Genomic DNA, 17,638 nt, shown 5'->3' with positions numbered 1-17,638 from the left:
AATACTTGCATAGTATTTTGACATGTTACTGCACGTAATGACCACCTGCAGAAATAAAAAGTTGGAGCCAGTTTTGGAACCGAATGGGAGGGAGAATGGGGTTGAATTATTAGCAGCGTCTCAGGACTATTTTATGCTTTAAAGAGATTCTTATAAATAAGTGATTTTTACGTTCTTTGTTGTAAAGAGATTGTTTCATCTTTAGTTTGTTCTTTACTTTACTTCCTTGTACTTTAATATGGAATTTGCTAGTTTTACCAGGCACTGAAAAGAGGTTAGACTTTGCCTCCGGAAGGGCTTTCCCCGCCTGTCTCGGCTAAGGTCTTTGACACTTGATGCAATACTACCTGTAAACTTGTGTTTTCCCTATAGTACAGAAGAATCTCCAGTGCCTTGTCTAGACTAGATTGGCCAAACCCCAAATTTGCCCTGAATTTGGTGGTTTGGTTTTGTTACGCCTCTCTCCATGGTTTCACTGTGCAAGTGGTGGTTAAAAACACACCAAGTAGTACATGCTAGAAAATTTTTCACCAGTACACTTTGTTTTCTTAATCCAGGCAAAGCCACAGAAGAAAGGATGGATGGGTAGGGAACATTTAGTTATGGTCTCCTGGTGTAGCTCTGGTTTTAAATGATTTTTACCCTGCTTGCTGTAGAGCCACCTGGTGAAATTGGAAAGGACCATATATAAACAAACGTGGGACTTATTCTTAAAACGTGGCTGTGGAAACGGATTGAGAATTGCAGCTTTTTTCTTAATCTAGCAACTTTGCTCAGGTGATCTCCAAACACTAGATGCGTTTCGCACGCTTTTATTTTGGAAAGCCTGCCCAGGGAGAGCTGAAGGGCTCGCTGCCATTGCCTGCAGTTCCAGCGTCTCGGGGGCGCAGCCGAAACTGGGAATGAGGGAAGGAGACCTCGCTGCCATGGTGCGTTTAATCACGGAGCTCCTAGTAAGACTTCTTCAGAGCAATCTTAGCAGTCTACCTTTGCTTAATCCAGCTGTCCCCTCTTATAGCACCAAAATAGCACCAAAGGGCTGTGTGCGAGATGGATCAGAAGAGTGAAGATTAAAAGTGTGGGGTTTGAGGGTTTGCAGGTGGTTTTGAAACAATGTTGATTGTGAATTTTTATGCCACTCTTGATCATTATAGAGTCTCCTCCCATCACTCAAACACATGACAGAAATGACTACCTCTTCTTTCTAATGTTAATGAAGAACCTGTGCTTTTCCTCCCACTTTAGGTTTTCCTTTCTTTTCCTTTCCCAGTTCCCCAGGCCTTGAGAAGGGGAGAGGTCAGCATTTGGGGTCATGAGTAAATCCCAAAGTCTGTATCAGACTACCAGAAAAGCTTCCGTCTTTTTCCCAAATACCGCTTGGGCTACTCGAGCGAGAGGAAAAGGTGCTAAGGTCAGTCAGATCCTCCCCCCTCCAACTGAGGCTAGAAAGAGCTGTCGCATATCTTTCTAAATCTTGAGTTTTTAACCGTCAGAATATTTGCTTCGGCAGCTGATTTTAAATAACTGTTTGAGAGCTGAGCTCTGACCCTGGGGCTTCAAAGGCAATGGGAATCACTAAGTGTATGATTCGGAAAATCAGTGAAAATCTGGCCAATGTGCTATTAACTGAGAGAAATGCCCACAACTTGCCGTTACCATAGAAATCGTAATAGCTTATTTACGAGCAGCCTAGTCATTTTGTAGCATAACTAAAGACCGCTGCACGTTAAAAGCACATATAGCAAGTAGTGTCTGGAGCCCTGCCTGCACACAGTTTGAAAGCAACCCTTGCCGCGCTGCTGCCTTTTGTCTCCCTGGCGCCCCCCACCTTGGTCTTTGTTGGAGGAATCGGTGGCTTTTGTGCTAGATGGGTGATTCAGTACAGAAATGGGACAGAAGTCGAGATGGTTAACTTACCAAGCCAAATAATGTCAAATCAGTTTRTTATTCTGGAGCTGAAGCAGTTGTTCCATAGGAGTTAAAAARTGAATTTTTGTTAAATGTGATTTTCTTTTTTTTCAGGCTTGTGATCAGCTGCTGTTTAGATCAGATATTTCCAATAGGAAAAACTAGAGAACCTAAACCAAATGCTGGAGAGACTGGTCAATGGGGAAGGCGTTTCTCTGCTGGAAGGCTTGTGGGAGGTTTTGCAAGGACCTCCCAGTGGTGTTCATAGGGGTCACAGTCTTGAAAGGGTTTGGGACTAGGAGAACTTGCTAGGACTTGGGAAGGTGAGGTCTCCAGACCTACATGAATCTTCCTTTGCTGGGATACCTGTACAGAGCTTGGAGCAGAAACGAGACAGAAGAAACTGATGAGACTTAATTTTTTGCAAGAGTTTTTCTCTCCTGGCTCATTAACAGCCAGGCCTCTTTATAGCAATCATCAGACCACTCCTATACGTGCTTCTTTTGAAGCGCGCACTTGCACATCAGCTCAGTCCTGCATAGATCCTTGGATCAAGCAGCAAGGCTGCTGCAGCAGCCAAATCCTTTGGGTGTTCATTTAGACCTCCGAGTTGGAAGCACATGTGAAGACCATCTGAATACTTTTTCTTTCTTCTCACTCCTTTGGAGACCTGTGGACACTAGCTTAGTTTCAAGTTAAAATAGCCGTCCTGCTTCTGCAAGCCCAGCTCTACAAATATGGTGCCTCTGTAAGATAAAACTGGGAGGTCAAGATGCCAAATCTTTTCAAAAGGTTGTCCAGGGAATAGCATGTAGGGAAAATGTGGTGACTGTCCTGGCAGGACGCGAATGTTCAAATGTGTTAGGATTCCTTCTTGAGCAGTGTTTCTGATGATGATCATTATTTTGTTATTATGAATGTGATACATTTTTATGCCCTTCCTGTTGACGGAGCATTCTGCTGCACGGTGTTTTCACCTTCTGTTTTCCCCTTCCAGTTTGAGCGGCACGATCCGGTGGACGGGCGGATCACGGAGCGCCAGTTCGGCAGCATGCTGCTGGCTTACAGCGGGGTGCAGTCCAAGAAGCTCACCGTCATGCTGAAGCAGCTCAAGAAGCACTTTCAGGACGGAGAGGTCAGTGGTGTTCACAGCGAATCGGGGAAGTTGGGGTGCAGCCAACCCCTGTTGTGCTGAGAAATGAGCTGATAAACTGAGTAACCTTCACTGATGGCGATCGCCCCAGGCTCATCCAACCTAAGTGTAGTTGAGTGGTGCTTGATAGCAGAGATGGACAAAATTTGGGGCAGTTTCATGCCGACACTGTGAACAGGGTTGAGTTCAGGAAACTACTTTTCCTTCTTCAAGCTGTAGGTTGATGTGCAAGGGTCTTTCCCCTGCAGTAAGCAATCTTTGTCTCCTAAGGAAAAGCACCTGCACCTTCTTGGACAGRGCAGGGAGACATGCTGATTTTGCAGATGATAAATCCTTTAAGCGAGAGCAATGCAGCTATTAGCGTCCAGATCAGACCATAGGCTTGTCCATATTAAAATGCATGCTCTAGATTAAAAACCAATGTTTGCTGAGCAGCACTCCGGGTCTGGAGCCAGGATAAACATTAAAGTTGTGTACCTAGTCGCTAGCGTGACCTTGGATTAATTAGCTGCCATGACTGGGCAGCTTATTATTGCTATGAACTTATATGAAAAATTGAATTACTCATTATTTAGAGAGGAGTAAGGCTGCAGATCCTGCACTAGTTCATCTAGTGAGAGACTTTGGAGTAAAACATCCATACTGAAAGGACATTTTTTTATAGGATAGGGTGCAAAATTACTGCAGTGTTAGAATTTCATGTCTGCTTCTGTGAAGATGGATTGTTCTTTCCTTAATTACGTTATGAACAAGCAATTAAGCAAAATGAGAGCGGATGGAAGGTCTTTACCTATGTGTTGGATGGGTCCGACTGTTTTAGAGCCACTTCTTCATGACACCAGAACTGTCATTTGTTTCTTAACTGTTTTATATGCAAAATATCTTATGAAACACAAGAATTGGCCCTATTCTAGTCCTTTTTGGTCCCTCTTGTAGCACTTTAGGTCCAGATGATGCTCCTGCGAGCTGCAATGTTTTTCAGTGCCTTCAGGGACTGACCGCGTGGCTTCAAAGGAGTTTGGATCTCTACCAGCGCAGCACAGTCGCTCCTTGCATTTAAACACTCCYGAGATGCTGGTTTCGCTAGGGGTGGCAAGCGAAACCCCGTCGGCAGTATCAGTATTTCAGAAACTTCTCAACCTGTCCTAACACCAGGTGGAAGTCCAAACTCTGGGGCTGTGACGATGCATTACTTTAAGACCAATAGTGCCAAAAGCTATCCGGTTAAAAACTAGAGGAAAACGTAAGCGAGCTGAAAGGAAAGAGTCAGAGTTGAGTTTGCGTCCGAGCGTGCTCGTCTGCCGCGGGAGCCCTGCTAGCTGCACCTTCTCAAGGCCTTGGGCTCTGCTGATGAGGCCTGCAAGAGAGCATCTTTACACAAATTTCCCTACGTTTTTATAGGAAAACAGGCTTGCTAAGAACGTAAAGGGAAGACTGTCGCTGGCAAGTTCCCACAGCCTGGGCTCACTTTTTAACCTGTTTATTGCTGGCTTGGTTTCCAAGGTTGCAGTGTTGCCTCCGTGTATTTGATTTTGGAGTGAGATATTCAGGTTCTGCTTTTCCAACACCTCTGCTTTCTTTGAGCTTTAACAGTAACTATTTGATTTTTTTTGTTGTTGAAAAATATTTGACAAGTTGGTAACTGCAATGTGTGCCTAGCAGAAAACATCAGCTCTGTCTCAGTTACTTTTCCAATTGGCAAGTTTTTTGCTCTGATTTGTTTTATGTATATATGTGTGTGTGTGTGTGTAGACACATATAAATAAATAAAAATAAAAAACAGTAGGCAGGTGTATGAGAAATTAGATAGAGGGAGTTATTTTGCGGGGGGGAGGGGGAGGTTACAGAAAATATTCCCACCTTCCATGTGTAAGTCAAAAACCTGACATATGTGGCAGAAGATTTTTTTTTTTTTTTTAAAAAAACTTATTCCTTACCCCAAAATCAAACAGTTACAGATCGGCCAAAATGTGTTTCTATTTGTAGATAGCAACCAGCTTCGTAACCAGTCTTTTTCTTTCTTTATTCTAAGGACTTTTGTGGAGAGAAACTGAGGAACAGTACCGAATTTGACACTTGCAAGAGCGCGAATTGGTAGAAAACACGTAATGGTTAGGCCGGGGGAAATGAAACACCCAAAGCCCTGAGATCAGGCAGCCTCTCTATTAGCAGTACAAGGTGTTTAATGTTTTAGGGCGATGTAAAGGATGCAAAAAATAGCAGCTGCTGTACACTGGAGGCAGATAAACCCTCCAGCAGCGAGGGCACTTCAAAGCCAGTGACTATGTAGGGGCCTAGAGAAGTGAGGCAGCTAGATCACCCATTTTGGCATGTTTTAGCTCACAGAAAATCCAGTCTGGTGTCTAACTTTGCTGTGTCTTTATATGAGAGAACCTTTTCTTGAAAGCTTTTTTTCCACTCTCATTAGGGTATTTTAGGATACGGTATCCCTTGCATCCCCTATCCTGTTTGAACGCAGCACTTTGTGTCTAAACATGCTTTCTACTTTTATGGGATCACCCTGTTGCAGCTGGTAACGTTTTAGGTGGCTTACATTTTTCCTGTTTCTTTAGAAATAAAGCTGCCACGGGCAGGATGATGTTAATTGCCTTCAGAGCTTTCTGGATAGTTTATTCAGGAAAGCACTTGCCTAGATTCCTTGGGAAATGAATAATGAATGTGGTATCAGCCTGAAGAAGAGCGGTCTTGCACTGGAGACCGCAGCAGCTTCATGCCAGAATTGCTTCTTCCCCTGTGTTTGTAACCGTGGCTTTGATCTGCAGAGCAGGCAGCTGCTTGGGCCGGGCTGGGCGCGAGTCGCGTCCTCGGCAGGGCAGTGGAGCCAGCGCTGGCCGCTGCTCTCCCCTCCTGTCCCAGACCTCGGAGAGACCTTGGAGCCGCTCAGCCGTTCCGCTGTGTATCCCRCAGTAATCTCCTGTCACTGAGCACCTTGTTGATCAGAGCACTTTACAGCGCAAACACGTCTTGCAGGAATAACTTTTTTTTCTCCAAATCCCTTCATTTCACACCTCGCTAGCCTACTTTTATGGCAGCACGGCATCGTTACCAGCGCAGTTTACTAACCTGCTGCAACTCCCCTGTGCGCCTCGAGCGCAGGAGTTTTGATTTGCTATTGCTTTCCAAAGGAAGTTGGAGTAAAATCATTTTATTAGTGTGGTGTAGGAAGGGGGGTGGCAGCAGTAGCTGGAATTTTCCGAACCCATCTGGGAAGCTTTCTAATCCAGCACTACCTTGGAAATATAATTTACCATGTGGCTGTTTTATTGTGAAGTCCACCAAACAACATCTTTATTGTCTGATACGATTATCCTTTATGTGCAGAGCAATCTTGACAGCTTCCAAAGGGTTAAAGCTATAATTTTAATCTAATCTTTAGCTATTTTCCAATGTCATTGTTATTCTGTGTTCCCGCTTTTAGGAATGCTATGTTTTCTTGTATTAATTGGTCATCTGCTCTAATTTTTATTTTTCTTGAGGGGGGAAAAAAATCCAATCTTACCCTGGATGTGTGAACTCCGCATGTTCCTTGACGCTGCCACACTCTGATTTGTTTAAAATCGCATACAGTCCTCCCCCTCAAGTTATACTTGCATAGCTGCTTTCCTTCCAGGAATGGACTTAAGTTGTAGCGTCCACAGGCAAGATATTGGGTTCAGGTCTCCCTAAGCTCTAGATGACGAAGCTGACGCTTCAGAAACGATTCGTTCAGGTCTTCTACACGTGCCTCAAGGCTGTTGGCCCTCCAGAACCATGTGGTGTGTATTTTTATGTTGAAAACGCAGAAAGCAGGAGTGAGATGCAATGCACTCCAGCTGCAAGCTGGGTTCCCAGGTGGAAAGCGGTATCTTTTGCAGGCAGTGTTTGGGGCATACCTGCTGGTATAGCATTGACTTTTTTTCACCATTCTGGTAACAGAAATGCCCCCCCCCTTCCCCCTGGCACCTTTCTCCTTTGCACAAAGCAGCATGCACAAATAACACTCTGAACGGCATCAAATTCATCCAAACTGCAGCTATATCTGGAAAATATTATTGCAAGTCACCTACTGCAAATGTCTTGAAAGAAATGTTCATCCTGATCTCTCAGTCACTATCCTCAGCCTCTCCAGAAATGCATTTTCTTGTGATTCCTAGTTAACACATGCCCATATTTTATAATGAAAATACCAGTTGGTCTTTTAACAGTGACATGAGTGACTTATGAAGAGCCTAGCAGTGTTGACAAACACATCAAGAGGGAAGAGATAAATTCCCCTATCCCCACTTTTGACTTATAAAGGAAACCATTCATGTCTATCAATTTGTCAGTGGAGTTCTGAGGTTATTTCATTTTCTGATTTTTTTTTTCTTTTTTTTCTTTTTTTGTGGTTGGAAAGGAGTCAATGTTCACGCCAGACCTGCAGAATTCATCACGAGTATCTTAGTTTTCATAATACCGATGACATTTGTGCCCTAGAGATTCTGTACATTTATCTGCGTGAAAGCCCAGGTTTGTAAGGTACCTCCATTTGTCATTGCTTTTGCTTTTTCTGCTGGTGAGAAGAACCCCGAGTTTACGTGTGTAAGCAATAAGCTTTTCCTTTTCTGTCTGGAAGCGGAAGGAAGAGCAACTGCAGTGTTGGTACTAAACCAGGGGCCGCTTTGCATGAACAACGCTGCTGTGTTTGGCCTTGATATTTGCTATTTCACAGGAAAGTTGCTCTTTTTAGAGCCTGAAACAGTGCTTTGGCAGATGAATCTTTCCTCCCCTTTATTTAAAACTAGTTTATCAAGTGTTGTTGGACAGCCTGACTGCCATCAAAACTGAATGAATTAGAGTAAGCAAAGGGAGAGATCATTTTTGTCTGTAAATAAATAATATTAAAATACAAAAAAAAGTCACCCTGTGCTTTTGTGTAGAGAAGTGATAAAGCTCTGGAATTGATGTCAATGCTATTGGATCGTAGCAGCTGGTCAGATAAATCAGAGCACGGTTTCTTTTGTTAGCCTTAAGTGGCCAAATGAATTYGGATTCCTGCAGGTTTTCCAGATTTTGTTTCGTACTCTGCTCCCAGCCGGTAACGTGTCAATCTGGAAACGCACTATCTCAATTCCGTGCCTAGCAGGGAGGACTTTGGATAGGTATCTGAATTGCGAAGGTCTGTTCTCTTGGAGATCCAGTTCATTTTACCCAGTTATAAAAGGGAACCTGCTAAAAATATACTCATTTCTGTACATACATTTTGGCTTTGGAAACGTAACCGAATGCTGCAGGTATATGGTGGTGTTTAACAAGCGCACGTGAAGTCTTTTCCACCCGTGTACTGGTAAGTCCACGCTGTTCGTGTAGCGAGTCATTGCAATACTCCTTAAAAAGGACTTTCGAGGGTCCCGCTGTCCGTATGGGTGCTCGTACTGGAGGGCAGGAGAGGCACGAGGTCCGTCACCAGGCGGCCTGGGCCTGGGCCTCGGGCTCTGTCCATCTCTGCCGCCAGACCTCTCATGTTAAGGGTAATTCGGCGAGGCAAAGCGGGGCTGTGCAGGGCCCGGAGAGAGTCGCTGTGCTCTGAGCGTTCAGCACTTGCCCTCGCACCGCGGGGCACTGAGCGCGGTGGTGAATTCGGGGCAGGTTTTGGTCCTGTTGTCAGGAAGGGACCCAAAGCTGTTCTGCAGGCAGATTCACCCTTCTCTCTTACAGGTAAATGGCACAAAGCTAGGTTTAAAATTCACTATTTTTGATAGTTCCAGACAATGTATGGGTTAATTTCTGGGAAACATCCCTAAATCAAGGTTTACTAGATGCCTCAGGAATATCCCACCCAATGTCAGCGCCTGTTTGGAGGCATCTTGGTTGTTCATCTGTACGTTGCACAAAAACAGAGGTGTCTGTGTGGTTCTCGGTGCAGTAAGTACCTGATATTTTTTTGCTAGGACAGTATTTTGGTTAGTTCTGCGGTACAGCTCTGAGCACCTAGCTTCTTGGGAAGTGGAGCAGGCGTACACTTGAAGAAAGCTCCCCAGACAGTAACTGGGGATTTCCTTAGGTATGTTATTTACGTGTGCATTTTGCTAACTCATTCTTTTTGCTCTGGATTCATGAATCCAGCAGTGACAAAACCTGCAGTTGCTGGAAGTGTGCATGCTGTAGGACATGTATGAACCACATTGCAAGATGCTCAGTTACAGCAAAGATAGGAACAGGCTGAAATACTTCCATGGTAGATTATAAATCTTCTGTGATTCTCTTACTTAAAATTCTAGAGGCACTGTGTCTCTATAAGATGATTTAAAAAAAAAAAAAGTGCTTTTTATTTCAGAGTGATAGGTCACTTCTTCCCTGGTTTGACGGAACGAGTGAATTTGTCGGGAATGTTTTGAGCAGGGTTACAACAGGTCGTATAAATTTATATTTGACAGTACCAGCTGGATGCGTTGTCTTCCATTCAAACCGTGAATCTGTGTTGTAGTATGTATGGGGATTTTTGGTATCTCGGTGTATCAGTCTGTCTCGCTAGACAGGATAGGAGGAGCCTGAACTTGAACTCATCTTGCCATGCTGATGTATCACTCCAAGGAGGACGTGCGAGTGGTGATGACCCAGGTGATGACATACTACCTCCTCTGTGGCCTCAGCACTGTGTTTGCTCAGGGTGAAGTTTGGAAGTTGTTCTTATTCGAGCACTGATAGAGTTCTGCTGGTGTTAGCGAGAGGAAAAGGATCCCTAAAGCCAGGACTTGAGGGCTGTGGGATGCAGGTCTCAGAGCCAAGCTTGCCGGCAGCTACTCTACCTTTGCGCTCGCCTGAGTGCTGGCCCTACATCGACGGGACTCGGGGAGGGTCACGGGTTGGATCTGCTCAGTTAGGAGAGTGCAGCGTATCACCGTTGCAATAACGGAGCCTTTGTGTTTCTATCCGTCCATCAGTTGCAGCAGCACACGGCAGCGCAATAGGGGAGGGCGTCTCGGGATGTGCTTCCAGGGCTGACCAGATGGCCAGGCCAGCTCAAACGTGTCTCTACATGCTGTGGGTCAAGCCCTTGAAACAGCCTTGTGCTATTGAGTTGCGTTGACATTCGTAATCTGAGCACTGTCACAGTCTCTTCTTTCCTTAACTGTAAGATGTACTCTTTTCTCTGTTGTAGGGGCTGACATTTGAGGAGGTGGAGAGCTTCTTTACCTTTCTGAAGAACATAAACGATGTGGACACGGCTTTGAGCTTTTACCATATGGCTGGAGCTTCGCTCGATAAAGGTATTAAAACTTGTGAGATGGACAGAGCCTGAAAGCTTAGGGGAACGCTTTTTATGGGGTGTGTTTGGACTTTGGACGCTGCTAACAAGCCTAGTCTGACAGAGTAAAAATATACTGAAATCACGTTTCCTCCCATAAAGCAAAGGTTTAACCTGCTCCAGTGCGTGGATGAAGAGGGATTTCAGGTTTTATACTTTCCCCATGTTAGATACACAGGGAAAAAATGCTGAAATTTATTACTGTGATAGACTAGTGGGCTATGATACCGCTGTTCAGCAGAATTATTCAGGCCTGCTGTGTGCAGAGGCAAAACCAGCCCGGGGAATAGCACTGGCTGTGTTACCAGGGCCTGGGCAGAGCTGGGTTTCTTCTTCTCAGTCCTTTGGAGTGAGTGTTTTCTGCTTTTATGAAGTACTTGAAGAATTATTGTTGGACATAAGTGGTATTGTAACAAGACTTGTCCAGTGTCTCTTCTGGAGTTCCCCGTGATTTGTGTGGCAGTATTATGACCCGGTAGCTGAGTTGCTAGGAACTGTGCTTTGCTTTGGCTTTGCTTAAAAATAGGGTATCTTATCTCATGGCCAAATGCTGCCCTTACTGATCTAAAATCAAAGTAGTGGTGAGCACCTTTGGAGTATCCAGGCCTGATGGAGGGTGGAAGGAGAGCACTGGGTGGGGAGCGCACCTGCATTTTCTTGCAGGCTCTGTCTTTTACTTGGGAACCTACTGAGTGCCCAGACTGAGCGTTAGAGTATCTCCAGAGCCGGCTCTCTTCAAATAACCCACAGTCAAGAGAGAACGTGGCCATGACTCGAAAGCTGGGGTTTCCTGGGGAGATTTGTGATAGTGTGGTTTATTGATCAAACCAAGCCATCTCCTTCTTCATCTCACCGTGCATTTCCTCTTCTGAACTAATCCATTGCAGGTATGTTCTCAGGTCTGAACGTACTGAAGTTCTGTACCGTTCATTTAAAAAAAACCTTGAATTCTCCGCGGTCTCTACCTGTCACAAGTGCGTGCATGTCTTGTGTCTAGATCTCTTTTTGAAAGAATAGTTTTCAGACGCTCAGACTGGGAATATAACAAACCTTTGCAAACTAAAGGTTTTTTGAAGTTTAATGGAAACTCTTGTTCTCTACTTAAAAAGTTAAAGCTGATTTACTTAGGCAGCTGCAAAATCAAATGTTTTAGGAATAAGTTCTTCTTTGAACTGTTGCCGTTGTGGGAATATTAAGACATTAATAGGTTTTGGGGCAGTAGAATTACAAAGAGAGTCAAACATGTCACATGTCTTCTTCTGCATGTCAACAGCCCTTCTCGGCTTTGATATTTATTTTATTTATTTATTTATTTATTTATTTTTTAGATCATCTGTACTCTTTATTGTAGATCATTGTATCTTAAGGCTTAAACTTAAAAGAATCTGATAGGCTCTTCCTTTCATTTAAAAGAAAAAGTGAGCAATGAATAGTGTATGTTAAATACGGATCTGCTGCTGCACAGAGCCCCCTCTGCAGTGTGCCGGGAGCAGGTAATAGCCCCCAGAATCCAAATTTCTCAGACTGTCTGTAATAAATTAGCAATTGTAGGGTCATGTATTTGTGGAATATTTAGACCCACACACAGTTGGTATATCAGTGTGATTGCTGTTTAATTGTGTGCAATTAATGAGTTTGTGCTGGAGCCACAGACCTTGATCCAGGAGTCCTTTGGCTGAAGTAAGAAACCTTGGAGAGGCTTCAGGCTGCTTCACTCCTCCAGAAATCAGCTGGGTCTGGAAGCAGCAGAAAAAGGTCTAGTCAACACCAGTTTGGCAATTATGGAAACTAGGAAGGAGAAATCCCTGCTGATTAAAAACCGACAAATACAAACATTACTCTTCTTTTGAAGGAAGAAAAGCGGAGGATAGTTTRTGCGCCCCATAAATTGCTCCTAGCCTAATGCAGCAAGCCCTCTTGTTATGATTTTAGAAATGTTGCTTAAAATGAAACAGGAAAAACGAATGACACCAAACAAGCCATAGCTTGGCCAACTCATTCTCCCTGTTAAATTAAAATAGGCTATTGTTTTAAACAGATCGTAAAATTGTATTTTAATGAAGCCCAGAATAACGCATAGATTACTAGTTAGTCCATCTTTGATTTTTTCCAGAAACAAAACAGCAGTCGTTCTCTTAAATCATAAACAAATCACATTTAGGAAACTTTCCCAGCCAGTTGGCCTGGGCTTGCAGCTGGCAGCAGGGCTGGAGCCGAATTCATCACTTCTTCCCCTTTCGAGGAGAGGGTGTGAATTGCACTTTTTTTGGCACCATCTGCAGCCAGACTCTCCAAGCAGCTCTTCTGCTGGCACCAGGAGACAGCGATGATATAAATCCCTTGTATTTTAGGGCAAGGCACAGATGCAGCTTGATAGAGAACAGCAGCTAGGCAGGGGGACAGGGAAGAGACTGCATTTTCCATCAGTGACTCATGGCCTGAAAATGCAGTGAAGTATCTGCCCAAAAGCCCTCCTCGCTTCCTAGGTGAGTGGGAAATGGCCCAAAACTTATCCTGAGCCACTTGAGGGCACGGGTGATGTTTAAAAGAAGCTGACAGCAAAATACTGTTCTGTAAAATTGAATTAATAGAAGATATTTTAGGTTACTGAGACTGTCTGTAGTATTTGTGTTGTACATATGAGCTTTGGAGATGAAAGGGGTGTACAGAGTTAAATAAAAATAGGAGAAGGGATTGAAATGAGGACAGGAAGGGGGGAATGGCCTTCGTGGAGCCTTGGGCAGGCAGGGCTTGGATGTGGCAGGGAAGGGGAGATGGGCCAAGGTGGTGGTGGGGAACGGCTGAGCCTTGTGCTCCATTCCAGGTGGATTGGACAGCTCTCTGGGGAGGTGAGGAGTTAATGGAAAACGCTTTATTTGAAGGATAGAGCTTGAAATGGCTGCACACTTGACAGGGATTTGGAAGGAGGTAGAGGTGATCTTGAAGTACAGCAGGTATTTGTCATCAAGTTGCTGTTTTTGTTTTAGTCTGCTCTGAGTCGGATCAAAGAAATAATAGTCCCATGTGAAGGCACGGTTCAGCTCACTTATCTGGAGTAACCGTGTGTAGTCAACCCTGTTAGTGGGCTGGGGTGGACTTTCGTAGAATCACAGAATAGCTGAGGCTGGAAGGCACCTCTGGAGATCGTCTGGTCCAACCCTGCTCCTCAAACAGGGTCACCTCAAGCAGGTTGCCCAGGACCACATCCAGTTGGGTTATGAATATCTCCAAGGATGGAGAGTCCACAACCTCTCTGGGCAACCAGTCTTGGTTTGCCTTGGGCAAGCCCCCCATCCTGTGCTCTCAGGAGCTGGGTAAAATAACATTCAGGGGAACATTGGATGAAATGCTTGCTTTGCTGGTTAAAAAAGGCCATTTCCATTTACGTAGCCACCAGTGAAAGAGTCCAGCGTCAGAGAGAGCGTGTACAAAAGCACAGATGAGTATTTATGATTATTTCTTGGAAGAAGAGTCAAATACTGGAATGTAGTGTCCTGCAGAGGCAAGTCATGAGTCGTTGCCCATGCTGCCCTCTCACTGATGCGCTGACGTGTGTGTCCCAAAGGAGACCATCTATGCAAGTGCTTTGTAACCAGCAGGAGAGACCTGGAGCTCCTCTGCCCTTGGCTTTTAGTGAATGCACAGTTGCAGGTGCAGCTTTGCGGAGCGCTGGTGGAACGAGGTGAGGACCCCGCAGCAGGTCTCAGTGTGACGTCGCACATGGCTCGGACCGCAGCGGCTGCCTTCGACAGGCAGCAGGAGGAACTTGAGAAGCAGCTCTGGGATACGGCGGAGCGAGGTGTTGGGCCGGGCTCCGTTACTGCAGAGGATACCCGTCTGCCAGGCTCTGTAATCTAACCAGTAACCCCAGGGACAAGCTCTCTGGAGATCAGCAACTCCTAGCACACTTTGAATCCCTTTCAGTTGAGAAACCATTTTCTGTGCTGTAATTTTTCTTTCTTCACTAATTTGTGACTGCGAATATTATATAACCAGTGGATCATCGCTGCCTTTGGTCTGGTAGCTCCTCTTTTTTTCCTGGAGGTCTGATCTCCGTGCCTTTCAGTCGTGCTCCCTTTGACATGACCACAGCTTCTGCTGAGCCGCAGGGCTGCGTAGGGCTGAGCCTGACCTCGCAGGAAGCAAAACAGAAATACGCACCGTGCAGGACTGGGGGGGGTCTTCACTAATTTTTGTACATCCCTGTTCTAGATGTGTGTTCCAGTGCATATGTGTAGATAACGTCGTAGCACAAAACTCGTTATGACTCGTTTGAAAAGAAATTAAATAGGTGTTGTATGGGATCCAACGTTTCCAACTGGAGCACTTAAACTGAGATATATGCATAAATCTGGGACCCTAAAGAGTCTGGAGCTTTTCCTGGCTGCAGCGAGTGCTCCCGTGATCAGAAAGCAAGGCTGCTTTCATCTCCCCGAACGTGGGCGGAGGTGATGACTACGCAAGTTTGCAGACCTCGGACTTGCCAGAGGCTTTGGGGAAGGTCCATAGACCTGAATGCAGAAGTGGCGCGTCTGAGATGGGGAAAACAGCACTGAGGTACCAGTGAGAGTCCCACCTGCGCTGGGCGCAGGAGCCCTGCGCCGATGGAGACGGCCTCCGTCGGGCCGAGAACACGGGCGGCTTCTCCTTCCCCACGCAGTGGGAAATGACACGTTGGCCTTAAATTGCATGGGGGGGTTTAAATGCCCTACCTGAAGGAGTGATGTTGCTTTCTGAATGTTAACGGAGTGGCCAGGCAGCTTATAGTGAGTGGTGTTACTCTCCTCTTAAATTCGGTCCTTTAATGCTGCTATTAAAGGACTGGCTGCTTAGGATCCCACCCCTTTCTGTAGCACATGGAGAAGACGTGTTTGCAAGCAGGCTTGCTAAAACAGTGCTCACTAAGTAATTCTGAGGGTCTGAGTGGAAAAGATAACAGTTGTATAATATGCTAAATTTGCATAAAATACGCGGAAGGCTCACTAAAGGCAGGAATGTGAGACTGTAGAAATTTTAAAAGAAGAATGGCTTTCCGAGGTGTAAATGTCAAACTCATTTTCTGTGGCATAAAATCCGGGCGATTCCTCTGTGTGAAGACTAACGGAGCCATCACAAAGTCTAAATCTTGACAGGATCTGTCTTACGAAAGAGGCTTCCCCAGAGAGAGCCTATTTCATTTTCCTGAATTGTAAAGAAATGCCACTTGGAGGTTTACTTTGATTTTATTTGCCTCATCAAGGAGTCTTACAGCGTGTGCATCAAAGAGGAAAGTAATGATGCTTTCTCGTTCATTATGACCCCTTAAAAAAAAAAACAAAAATTGTTACCATGTGCAGACTCTGAAAATAACATTTATGTGGTTTTGCATAAAACAAGTCCCGAGAAGAACGCGGCTCTTCGAACGCCGCTCGTAGCCGCCGTCCCCTTCCGTCGCTGGCTGCCTCGCTCCGCCAGCGGATCGCCCCAGCTCCGGCTCCAGGCAGGCGGCGAGCACTGGTTGTCGGATTTCCTCTCACAGGGGCCGCGAGAATCGCCGCCAAGAGCTGCTGCAGCTTGGCRGAAACACAGCGGTACCTCAGCTTGGTCCAGCATCTTCAGAGAAGATTTAAATCGAAATGGAGTTAAATTCAATTCAATCTGGCTGTCTGCGGAAATACAGATTGCATTTGCAGTCTGGAATTATTGGTCTGAGACGGGAGATGACTTACAGAACATCCATCATTTCCATAGCCTGGGTGTCTTGCAGCACCTCCACAACGTAAGCTGGCGCGTGGCAGGTCTTGGTGAAACCCAGTACCAGTTAGGCTGAGAAATAAGTTAACCTAAACCTTTTTTTTATTATTTTTAACGCTAAACCTATTTTTTTTCCCTTGAGCTTTACATACGGTACTGAATGAAGTCCCAAGGCTGTGGCAGGTAAGCGTTACAGGCAGCTGGAGCCAGGAGTGCACAAACAGGGCTAAGAATAGCCAGYGGCTCTGCGGGCTCCCGGCGCGGCTGCCGCGTCGCCTCGCGTTAAAACATTCGCTGCGTTTGGGATTTGGAGGCACCCGCAGCGATCCCGGGTCACCGGGGCTTGAGCCTGATCCTTTGCTCCCTCCGCAGCCTGGCTAGGTATTCGGTGAACGGGCATCCCCTAAGGGCAGGGGAAGGATCGCTTTTGCAAGGCGTATATAAAATCTAGAGGCAAGGTGTTTATCTGCGTAACGAAACACGCCGTTCTCATTTTGGCACCGGCATTTGCTGCCACTTGGTGTTGGCGGGATTAGATCAAAGAGGCCAGATGGGGCACTTGACAGTAGTAATGCAGCCCCGATTAATGCGTTCTGCGTGGCTACAAAAGCATCTGTGATTGCAACGTTTGCTGCAATGTTAAGGAAGACGGATTTCTCTGGCTTTTGCAAGAAGGCTTTGATGCATTATTTTGTTCCTCGATACGAATGCAGTTACAGAAGTAATTTGCTGTGGCAGTGTGCAGGGGCTCGCTGCAGAGCTGGAGCTCCTGTTTCTATGCCTGCACGGAAACCACATGAAGATAAAAGCTTTCTGGTACCTCTGTAGGAGACCTATAAATATTGCATTATACGCATGTAATTTATAGTCATACTCTGTTCTGTTTTGRGGTATGTGTGATTCTATTATAAAAGCAAAACTGTTTGATAGAGCAGGCAAACTGGAAAGGAAAAAAAAAAAAGAAACCCATCTCTAGCTGCCAGTTCCTGTGCTGTCAAGGGTTAGATCTAGATTTCCAGCTATATAAGAGAAGAATTTACCTGTCCCCAGACCTGTTCGCCCACCTCRAGGGCAACCGGGCAGATACAAAAACAAATCTGACGTCTCTTTGCTGCAGCCACAGCTTGTCATCRCCGTTCAGTGACCAGTTCTCCAGCTTTCTCATCGCTTCTCTAGCAGTGAGTCGGATGATGCCAAAGTGGGTCACCGCTGCCATAGTGCCYGAGCGAGGATTTTGCATCAAAGGCAATTGCATAGCTGTTCTCCAGGGGCCGCTTCTTTCCTTCTTCCTTTCATATTTCTGTTACCAGCTGGGTTGGGGGTTTTTTTTCCGCCCTTTCACATTGCCCTCGGCTCGTCCTGTGTAGGAGGACACCTGAAATTGTCCTCGTTTGTCACGTAGATCCACAGCCTCTTTCAAAATGGCTCTGCAGGAAGGTTTCTCCCWTTTTCTAGAGCCCGTGCTCTGAGCGAAGAGGGTCTGAGCGCTGCTCCGGGGGGTGGATGATCCATTTGGCTGGCAGGTGAGAGTGGCTGGGCTTCATCCATCTGTGTGG

At 45.6% G+C, this 17,638-nt stretch overlaps 1 protein-coding gene across 7 annotated transcripts in view; it reads left to right on the top strand.

Moving 5' to 3' along the window:
- The window catches only part of MICU1 (mitochondrial calcium uptake 1), a 132,760-nt gene that overhangs the window by 108,205 nt on the left and 6,917 nt on the right, over positions 1-17,638 (top strand). For 5 of the 7 annotated variants that reach the window (XM_026073467.1, XM_026073463.1, XM_026073469.1 and 2 more), the window contains 2 exons: positions 2,906-3,043; positions 10,203-10,311. In XM_026073467.1, the coding sequence (XP_025929252.1) occupies positions 2,906-3,043; positions 10,203-10,311 (247 nt within the window). Of the gene's footprint in view, positions 1-2,905; positions 3,044-10,202; positions 10,312-17,537; positions 17,608-17,638 lie in introns of those variants that run through there. The other 2 variants (XR_003254803.1, XM_026073468.1) reach the window with 2 other exon arrangements.

This window comes from Apteryx rowi, unplaced genomic scaffold (assembly GCF_003343035.1).
Source record: "Apteryx rowi isolate R43461 unplaced genomic scaffold, aptRow1 scaffold_369, whole genome shotgun sequence".
Taxonomy (NCBI): Eukaryota; Metazoa; Chordata; class Aves; order Apterygiformes; family Apterygidae; genus Apteryx; species Apteryx rowi.
This window is presented reverse-complemented; position numbering and strand designations above follow the sequence as displayed.